This window comes from Mchenga conophoros, linkage group LG16 (assembly GCF_057382185.1).
Source record: "Mchenga conophoros isolate Kocher_MC1m ecotype Shallow Benthic linkage group LG16, M_conophoros_male_GT1.1, whole genome shotgun sequence".
NCBI lineage: Eukaryota > Metazoa > Chordata > Actinopteri > Cichliformes > Cichlidae > Mchenga > Mchenga conophoros.
Genome location: NC_140541.1, coordinates 33212842 through 33223259, shown reverse-complemented (window position 1 = coordinate 33223259; position 10418 = coordinate 33212842). Strand labels below are relative to the sequence as shown.

The 10418-nt window shown below is 40.0% G+C and overlaps 1 protein-coding gene and 2 long non-coding RNA genes across 3 annotated transcripts; all 3 read right to left on the bottom strand.

Moving 5' to 3' along the window:
• Positions 1-1828: 1828 nt before the first annotated feature.
• Positions 1829-3014, bottom strand: LOC146557177 (uncharacterized). The gene is made up of 4 exons (XR_014889024.1): positions 2908-3014; positions 2760-2809; positions 2335-2678; positions 1829-2093 (listed from the first exon to the last, which is right to left on the bottom strand). It is a non-coding gene; the product is annotated as an uncharacterized LOC146557177 (long non-coding RNA).
• Positions 3015-4429: 1415 nt separating this feature from the next.
• LOC146557176 (uncharacterized) lies at positions 4430-5806 on the bottom strand. Its single transcript, XR_014889025.1, has 2 exons — positions 5458-5806; positions 4430-4681 (listed from the first exon to the last, which is right to left on the bottom strand). It is a non-coding gene; the product is annotated as an uncharacterized LOC146557176 (long non-coding RNA).
• A 1412-nt stretch (positions 5807-7218) lies between these two features.
• Positions 7219-10219, bottom strand: LOC146557175 (uncharacterized). Its single transcript, XM_085249329.1, has 4 exons — positions 10109-10219; positions 9965-10011; positions 9493-9872; positions 7219-7893 (listed from the first exon to the last, which is right to left on the bottom strand). The coding sequence occupies exons 3-4, from the start codon at positions 9858-9860 to the stop codon at positions 7854-7856; spliced, it is 408 nt and encodes a 135-aa protein (XP_085105455.1). The 5' UTR covers positions 9861-9872; positions 9965-10011; positions 10109-10219; the 3' UTR covers positions 7219-7853.
• Between the last annotated feature and the right edge of the window lie 199 nt (positions 10220-10418).

Sequence of the window (10418 nt, the reverse complement as noted above, 5' to 3'; positions counted from 1 at the left end):
GTCTCTCCGCGGTGTATTTGTGCCACACCGCCACCTGCTGGCGAGTGAAGACGACACACATATTTATTACAGACTCAAAGGCCCAGATTAAGAGAAACACGTGGCATAAAAAACAAAACACAGAGAACATTTTAGTAAAGAAATACAGATGTGCTAGTCTCTCCACAGCTGGAATGTACGGAAGCGTAGAGCTGCCACCCAGGCAAAAGAAAAATACAAGTGTATCACGTTATAACGTGAAAGGTTTATTGTTCTAACAAGACACTTTTCCTGTTTGTACAATATACTTTTCATGTTTGAACAACATAATATCACGTTATTACAATATACATAATTATCACGTTCGTACAATATATTGTAAACATGAAAAGTATATTGTACAAACAGGAAAAGTATCTTGTTAGAACAATAAACCTTTCACGTTATAACGTGATACACTTGTATTTTTCTTTTGCCTGGGTGGCAGCTCTACGCCTCCGTACTACGCTTCCGTACGCATCAATGAGGTCTCTTTATTAATAAAGTCACTTTGTCCAAAAGTGCTGGGTTTGCACAAGTAAGTAAGTATTTTTTGTGAGTAATACCTGCCTCTCCTTTGTTGGAACCCAATAATCTGCCTCTTTGTCTGCTTTTGTGTGCTTTAAACAAGCTAAGTGAATTTTTTCATGTCTGATATCATGTGTCGTAGTTCCAGGGTTTTGTTTCTGGCTCTGGTTTTGATTTTATTACCACTCTAGTTATGTTGAGCTTTCCTGTCTCTAACTCTTTAGTGTCAGTTGCTGTTTGGTTATTTGCTGTTTTATGCCAAACATTTGGTGTTTTTTGGCATCTAGATTCCTTTTCCCTCCTCCCTCCTGTTGTTATCAGTTGTTTACTGTGTATTTCACTCCCTGTGTCCATGTAGTCTGGCCTACCTGTTGCTCTTCACCAGATCACTGTTGGTTTCCCTGTTTTGAGTCTGTGCATTCCTGCTTCATAGATTTTTTTGCTTAACACCAAATAAATACTCATTATTTGTTTGTTTAAACCAACATTTCCGCATTATAACCCATCAACAATACACAAGTGAATTTAATAAAATAAAATAAACAAAAGCTAAAATTGGTCAGCCCCTTATTCATAAGAAAGCACAGTAAAACCCACAAGTCTGAGTATATTTTCCAGACATAATAAATCCTTAATTATTAACCTGTGAGCACTCAGAGCAACGCTGTCGTGGGAAACATATTGAACTTTGAGGATAGAGATAAAGTATTCCTAGTATTGGCTTGAGTTTTATCTACTGAGGCTCCTTTAAAGACATATTGTTGCAAACCAACTATATGAACAACTTTAAAAATATGATTTAAATATCAAAGTACCCCTAGGTGTACTGTACACACAGTTATCTTTGCAACAAGAAAAAAAATAAGCACATTGAAGTGGAATCAATTTAGTTTTTTTTCTGCTAATATTTTTTGTGTTAAACTTCAAATTATATTTACATTAAGCAGTTTTTCTGCTTAAATAAAGAATGAATTTATCTTCACCACAGAGTGAGTGTGCACCTTTCAGTAACATTTCTACATGCAAAAACAAGAGGCAGCAGGTCTGAACTTTTCCATGTAAACGGCTAGCTATCATGAGATAAGAGTCACAACAGTGGAAGTTTCAGGGTGTGGAACACCGCTGTGAGCAAGGTGTGGCTGATCAAATCAGTTCAGTCACCTGGGTAAATAAAGTTTGGTTATATGGTCAAACAAAACCAATAAAAAAAAACAAAGGGATATGGGATATTGTATAAAAACAAGACAGGGTGAGATTAATTTTTAAAAAAAAACTGACCATGCACTGAAATCACTTTTATTTCTTTGCTGACAAACACTGGATAAAAATAATGCTTGTTAAAGCTCACAATGATCTAAAGTAACTTGACAGATGATTCATTTGGTATCTATCAAAGTTTAGATTATTATTATTTTCTGACAAAAGCTGGACTGATTTTTTTTTTTAAGCAAAACTGTGTCAAAGCTCAAAATGATGAGACAGGAGCATGAAGGTTTCCGGGTTTTTTCCATCTAGTCGGAGTCGCTGCTGCAGGAGCTGCTGGAAGACTACAACAGAGAACATGAGTCGTGTTATTCATCAAAACTCACGAGAAGCTCAGTTTGTCAAAGTTTATCTAGCATTTAAAAAAGGCTGTCATGCAGGTATTGCAAGTTTTGCAAAAGCACTATGAAAAATACATTTCTGTGTTTTCCTGTGAGTTGCAAGTCCACAATTTGGTTGTGTTGTACAAATTTCTTATGTTATATGTCACACTTTGAATTTGTGGTTCGGTGCAATCAGTCTTACCCCGTGGCTGTCCTTTCCTTTCTTGTGACAGTGGCCATGCTTGTGACCGTGCTTGTGCTTATGTTTGTCCTTTTTCTTGTCCTTTTTCTTGTCCTTGTGTCCATGTCCGTGTCCATGTCCATGTCCGTGCCCGTGCCCTTGGCAGGATCCTTGGCCTTGACAACAACCAGAACCAGGTCCGTGCCCATGTCCGTGTCCTCCATGTGGCCCATGGTGCTGAGGAGGACAGGTTGGTGGGACAGTCCCTGGAGGATAACCCTGTGGAGGGTAACCCCCCTGTGGAGGGTAACCCCCCTGCGGAGGGCAACCCCCCTGCGGAGGATAGTTCGGGTAACCAGGTGGGCCTAAAAAAAAAGGAGAAATGAGGAATCAGCTGTAAGTTCAAGGTGATGATTGAGGGGGCGATCTAAAAGAGTCGTGTTTACCTTGGTTGTGTCCGTACATTTTGCTGCGTTACCAGGAGAAACTGCAGGTCCTGAAGAATAAAAACACAGATTTTAAATTAAAATCTTTAATGAACACAAAGACAAGAGTATCACAGGTGTATCACAGGTGCATCACAGGTGAACATACCGAGTGCTGAGACCAGATCTGCAGATGCAGACGTCACCTGCTGCTGCTTTTTATGTGCAGCTGAACCTGAAGCAGGGGCTGAGTCTGAACTCCTATCAGACTATTTTCTGTTTTATGACCTACATGGGTGTGTGTGTACAATCATTAATATACAGTCAGCAAACTAGATTTTATAAGAGTGCACACCCACAGACCCACATGATCTATTTTGCCCTGTGGTTAGAGGTTTTTTTTTAATCGTTTGCAGTCCTGCAAAACTTTTGAATACTTGGTGTCACCTGTTGATGCTTATAAAGCTGAGCATCTGCACAGACGTTATGCACAGTCAACACACAGGCGCATCGGTGCAGGTTTCATATTATTATTGAAGGAGACACGTTACATTTCTGCTGAATTCTGCACTGGTTTGTGATGGAAATTTCTTAATCATGAAAATAAAGCACCACGTTGCAATTCAGAAGTAGTCCTTGACTTCTTTCATCGTGTCATTTGGGGGTAGAAAGTACAAATACATGTAATATTGGGAGAGACATGTCTGCTGCATTTCCCTGAAATCTAAACTCATACGTAAGATGATTCTTTTCTCACAGAAATTAATATTTCCAGGCTTAAGGCGAAATTAATCTCACTTGTGCACTGAACACACTTTTTGTTGTAATCAGATATAAAAAATGCACCACCCATTGGAATTAAGACACAAAGTTTCCATCCACAGGATGCAGTACACAGATTAAATGGCACAAAAGAAACCATAAACTGTGATAAAAAACTGAATTAAAGTGACTGTACTGGGAGCTGCAGGGTGTGTAACAGTTAGGAGAAAAACAGCACTGAACAAAGGTCCAACCTGCCCTGAGTAAATAAAGATAAGGCACAGAGAGGAAGCAGAACAGCTGAGGTCAAATATAAAGTGGCACAAATGTGGGGACTGACTGTTTTTAAGATTGATTTAGTATAATACAAAAAACACTTGAATGATCATAATTTAACTCAGATACTGTTAGGAACAACCCTCTGCTTGTTACATTTATTTAAAGTCTGCTTCACGTCAGCACGTTGACTGCTGTAAAAGAGCCAGAGGCTCTACTACCAGCTGAGCATCATTTAAACACCACAACCTGCCGGAGCTTTGATGCCATCCCTTTATGACCACAGAGTGCCCACCTTCTTCCACCATGTTAACACACCACATGACAAAACCCCTATACTCTCAAACTGGTTTCTTAAGCATGACAATGAGTTCTCTGTGCTTCAATGGCATCCACAGTCAGCAGATCTTAATCAAATAGCCTAATAACCTAAGCTAATCTAGGAGTGGTCCTCCTAACACAGCTGCACACTGATTTTAGTTGCACCTTCTCAAGTATAGATAAACAGTAGTTAAGCCTATGCAGCACACAAAGACTCATGCACCACTAGGCCAGCAGGGGCTGCACAGGGATCATGTTTAATATGAGTACCCACCACTATAACAGGACACACATGAAAGTGAGAAAGAGGCCATAAAGAAAATAAATACATCTTTGTTCTCAAATTCAAATTTATTACCACAGAGATAGATACAAAGTCACCATTATAGGCTCACTGTGTGTTTTACATGATCTAAAAGTGTGTTTGCATTTCTTGGGCCAAAAACAGGTTTATATTTGAGTAAACACAAGATTTTTACATCATAAAAATGATTTTTGTAATGTGTCACGAAGATTTCCAGGTGGAATGTGTTTCATGGAGAAGTCTTCTAGTCAGAGTCACTGCTGCAGGAGCTGCTGGAGGACTGCAGGAGGGATAAACACAAGATATTTTAAATACTCTGAAAGTATCTAGCACACTGATTTAATCTCAGTTTTATATCCTCCATTCTGAGTTACTGTAAAAGTGATGGCATCAGATCATCAAGGTTGTTGGCTCAGTGTGACCAACTGTGACAAATTCAGACAAGACTGAGCAAGTTATAAAAACATCAATGTTGAAAGTCGATACTTGGTGAGTTACACTTGGATAAAATGCTTCACTGAAAATCGGTTTTCAGGAAGGATTGCGCAAACTTGCTAGTGTCATCATACCTCACCTCTGTTTGAACTGCTATTCAGTAGTGCAGTGCTGCACTCCTGAATTCTACCCTGTTCGTAGCCTTTCCCTTCCCAAATGTTCACAGCTGGGACACTGGCTTTAATAACCTTTACTCTAAAGCACTAGTCATGAAAACCAAAACAATAAGTCTTAGGTTGTGTGGAGCTCCGGGAAGCCGCAGATTTGTGTCAAAATCTGTGTGTGATCATGAATTTGAGCAAACCTATTAAGTTACTCATAGGTTTGACACTGGTATTATAAATGAAGACACATGCAGCTACAGGGACTCTGCCCGAGGTCTCTTCCCCTTAGAACAAAACTTACTCTCATCAAGTGCTGCTCATAGGTGATCTTTGGACTGTCTTTTGGTTCTCCCTCTAATATTGTTGAGTATTTTTTATTACAGTAACTAAAGAAAATATAAAGCAGATCTAATAGCATAGCAAAATGTACATTGTTGCATAAATAATCATATCTTACCCCATGACACTTTTTTCCTTTCTTGTGGCAATGACCATGCTTGTGGCCATGTTTATGCTTGTGGTGGTGACCATGATGTCCATGGCCATGCCCGTGACCATGATGTCCATGGCCATGCCCGTGACCATGATGTCCATGGTCATGACCGTGGTGTCCATGACCGTGGTGTCCATGACCGTGGCCATGACCATGCCCATCACCATGTCCATGAGTAGATCCGCAGCCGGGTCCTACCACGTGGCCATGACCTCCAGATTCTCCACAAGGTGAGGTCACTGGACAGCATCCAAATGGACCAGGCTGAGGTGGACATGAAGGTGGTGGGGCAGGGCCTGATGGACATCCTCCTGGCACTGGATGAGGTTGACATCCTCCTTTTAAAAATAAAATTTTGCTCCTTAAAATTCAATGAATAAATATTTACAAAAACAACTGAGGAATCAGGAAATAAAAGTGATTTCTTTACCTTTGTTATGCCTGAACATGTCAAATGATCTGATCTAAAACCAGAAACTCAAAAAACGTGGTGTCACCTGTTACCTGTTAATGTAAGGGAAAAGTTTAATTGTAATGATAACTCAGAGAAGACGGATAAAAAGAAAAATCCACCTTGAAAAAGACAAAAGTTTAGTTAAATGTTTTTAAACCGGTTAAAATATAGAATCATACGATGTATGAACAAATGAAATGAATATATAAGAAAGCCCAAGCACAGTATAATTACTATAAACTACTCATCAGAAGGAAAGTTCACACTCGTAAACAGACTTTTGTCCATAAAACTAGAAATAGTACCAGATGCATAAACACATATTTCATGGTAATTATTCCTACATATCCACGAATGGACTTACTGTGTGTTGCACTGCAGATCAACAGACACAGCGTTCAGCTGACCCTGCCGTTTTATAAAGCCACACCTCTATTATGAAATCCATCTTACATCATCAGGGGCAAGCCTGAACTCCCACCACAAGATGTCATGCCATCATTTGTTAAATTAATCCCAGCAAACACAATGATGGATTTCATAGGATCTGTGTCTGGTGCAGCTACTAATAAATCATCAGAATCAGAATACTTTATTAATCCTGAGGGAAATTAGGGAATCATCATCATCAAATCACAGCCTTTGTGTTTGTGCTGTGTTACAATTGGAATGTCCGATCTTGTTCCATAGACTATATTCAAAACATAGAGACAATTTGCTGGTCTGCTGATGTGAAAGTGCCTCAAACTGTCATTTTTTTGATCAAGGTCAAATGTATTTATATAGCACTTTTCCAGACAGACGATGCTGCATAAAGCTGTGTGTTAAAAGCCAGGACATAAAAATATGTCTTTAGCAGTGATTTAAATTAATCAAGTGTTTGTTCAAGTCTAATATTTAGAGGAAGACTATTCCAAAGTCTGGGACCTGCCACAGAGAAGGCTCTATCGCCACGAGATTTGAGATTAGTCCGTGGGATGGATAGCATTAATTTTGAGCTAGACCTCATGGTTTTTCCTGGAGCATAAACAGAAAGGACCTCAGGCAGGTAAGAAGGGGCTTGGGTGTTAAGTGACTTAAGAACAAAAACTAAAAGTTTAAATTGGATCCTGTAGGAGACAGAAAGCTAAAAAAAAATTGGGGTTATATGCTCTCTTTGTTTGGCATTATTTAGCAGGTGAGCTAACTGGTACCAAACGGAGATGTCCAAAATAGTCCTGGCTCTGTAAAAGGACATCAGACAAAAAAACTGAACAGACCAGAAAAGAATAATCAGTTTTCATATTTATTTTTTCAACACAAGATAACCATATAGCGGAAGCTGATTATAGGTTTACACAAAGTGTGTGTACAAAAAGATGAATGTAGACTCTAGATTTTGTTTTCCCAACACTAAAAAAACTGCATTCTCTTTGATGACCAGCAGGGGGCAGCGAGGTGCAAAAGAATTTAATTGCATAATTTCACAGATATACTTGCTTCTGATTTATGAACTCGGTGAACAATTTCCAGATGGTTTTAGTTCTACAACATGTTATTTTTGAAAATCATGTTCCAGAGCAAAGAGACACTGAAGCAGGCTTTGCGTTAAGGCAGAGCTGCCTTGTGACTGACAGCTTGCTACCCCGTGAGAATGCAGTTTCCCCAGTTTCTCAGGTAGAGTTGAGCCACTCTTGTCATGTTCTAATTCAAAAACAAACATAGGAAAGCTCAAGGCTCAAAATGATACTCCACAAACCCAGATATCCAGTTTTTATTCATATGTGAATGAGCATTCTGTTTTACATATTCTTTATGTTTAATGTATTTTTACATCTGTTAAAGTTATTTTTAAGTAAACATTAAAAGAAATGAGACAGGAAAGGCTAAGATAGTAATGTGTCCTTGCAGGTTCCTCCAGACATCTTCATCTAGTCAGAGTCACTGCTGCAGGAGCTGCTGGAGTCCTGGAGAAGAGACAGATAATATTTGGTGAATTCCTCATTTTGACTCAGTGGTTAGGATGAGGGGTTTATTTTTCACTTTTGACCTCAAAATATCCTTAAAATTGGCTTAAAGTGTATATTTGCTGACCTGCTATACAGTGGGGCAAAAAAGTATTTAGTCAGCCACCGATTGCGCAAGTTCCCCCACTTAAAATGATGACAGAGGTCAGTAATTTGCACCAGAGGTACACTTCAACTGTGAGAGACAGAATGTGAAAAAAAAAAATAAAAAAAATCCATGAATCCACATGGTAGGATTTGTAAAGAATTTATTCGTAAATCAGGGTGGAAAATAAGTATTTGGTCAATAACAAAAATACAACTCAATACTTTGTAACATAACCTTTGTTGGCAATAACAGAGGTCAAACGTTTACTATAGGTCTTTACCAGGTTTGCACACACAGTAGCTGGTATTTTGGCCCATTCCTCCATGCAGATCTTCTCGAGAGCAGTGATGTTTTGGGGCTGTCGCCGAGCAATGCAGACTTTCAACTCCCGCCACAGATTTTCTATGGGGTTGAGATCTGGAGACTGGCTAGGCCACTCCAGGACTTTCAAATGCTTCTTACGGAGCCACTCCTTTGTTGCCCGGGCGGTGTGTTTTGGATCATTGTCATGTTGGAAGACCCGGCCTCGTTTCATCTTCAAAGTTCTCACTGATGGAAGGAGGTTTTGGCTCAAAATCTCACGATACATGGCCCCATTCATTCTGTCCTTAACACGGATCAGTCGTCCTGTCCCCTTGGCAGAAAAACAGCCCCATAGCATGATGTTTCCACCCCCATGGTTCTGGGATCTTTGCTCACCGTTCTCATGATCATTTTGACCCCACGGGATGAGATCTTGCGTGGAGCCCCAGATCGAGGGAGATTATCAGTGGTCTTGTATGTCTTCCATTTTCTGATGATTGCTCCCACAGTTGATTTTTTTCACACCAAGCTGCTTGCCTATTGTAGATTCACTCTTCCCAGTCTGGTGCAGGTCTACAATACTTTTCCTGGTGTCCTTCGAAAGCTCTTTGGTCTTGGCCATGGCGGAGTTTGGAGTCTGACTGTTTGAGGCTGTGGACAGGTGTCTTTTATACAGATGATGAGTTCAAACAGGTGCCATTCATACAGGTAACGAGTGGGGGACAGAAAAGCTTCTTACAGAAGACGTTACAGGTCTGTGAGAGCCAGAGATTTTCCTTGTTTGAGGTGACCAAATACTTATTTTCCACCCTGATTTACGAATAAATTCTTTACAAATCCTACCATGTGAATTCATGGATTTTTTTTTCACATTCTGTCTCTCACAGTTGAAGTGTACCTCTGGTGCAAATTACTGACCTCTGTCATCATTTTAAGTGGGGGAACTTGCACAATCGGTGGCTGACTAAATACTTTTTTGCCCCACTGTATATGGTGATAACCTTTCAAACATATATTATAAATAACAGAGAATTTCAGTGATCTTTTTCAGGATGTATTACACAAACATGTCACGCTTCACTTGCAGCTGAATAACATCTACTTCCTGTTGTGGATAAAATATTTACTGCTGCAGTATTCAGACTTACCCATGATATTCCCTCCCCTTCTTGTGGCTGAACAGGTGCCCGTGTCCTCCCCTGTGTCTGCACCTACGCTTCTTAACATCCAGGATGATGGTGTCCATGGTGTCCATGGTGTCCATGGTGCCCATAGTGTCCATGGTGTCCATGGAGCCCGTGGTGCCCATATCCATTACCATATCCCCCATAGCCATTACCATATCCCCCATAGCCATTACCATATCCCATATAGCCACCACTATATCCCCCATGGTGACCACCAACTCCGGGATGCCTGAGGCCGAGGTTGAGAAGTCCACTAAGAAAGCCACTACCATGTCCGTGGTGACCATGGTGGCCGTGGTGGCCGTGGTGACCATGGTGGCCATGTCCATGATGTCCGTGCCCTGGAATTAGTCATAAATTAAATCTTTAGGATATAAATTCTAAAAGAAAAATCAAATCTGCAAAGCACACATGATGAGCGCTGTGTATTTACCAAACATTTCAAAACTGCAAAATTCAGATCCTTGAGTTCACCAAAATCTGTTCAGAAAATAAAACACAATATATTCAAACATAAAAAAATTACAAATTACATATATACTTATTATCACGAGCAGAGATTCAGTGTTAAACTTACTGTTCACCGGAAAGTTGATCCACTGACTCGCCTGTCACCTGCCACTCTTTATATGTAAAGCCACACCTCAACCTATCCCATGCTGAACACCCATTACACACGTGAGCCCACAGTTCAATGTAACACAAAAATACGCTTAGATTTGATGTTCAGTTACTTAGTGAACAGTGTGATTAACAGGGCTCTTTGTTCCTGCATTTTTCTCGTGCCAAACAGGTGTGATGATACCAGGAACAAAAACCCAGATCTGTTCAGAGAAAAGGAACTTCATAGAAAACTTTGTTTTTTTTTCTTAGAGTTGTTTGTTTTG

Coding starts and splice junctions, on each gene's coding strand:
- LOC146557175 (XM_085249329.1), bottom strand. CDS start 9,860: ATGGACATGGCCACCATGGTCACCACGGCCACCACGGCCACCATGGTC. Junction 7,894..9,492: donor AAGGGGAGGGAATATCATGG/GTAAGTCTGAAT, acceptor TCTCTTCTCCAG/GACTCCAGCAGCTCCTGCAG.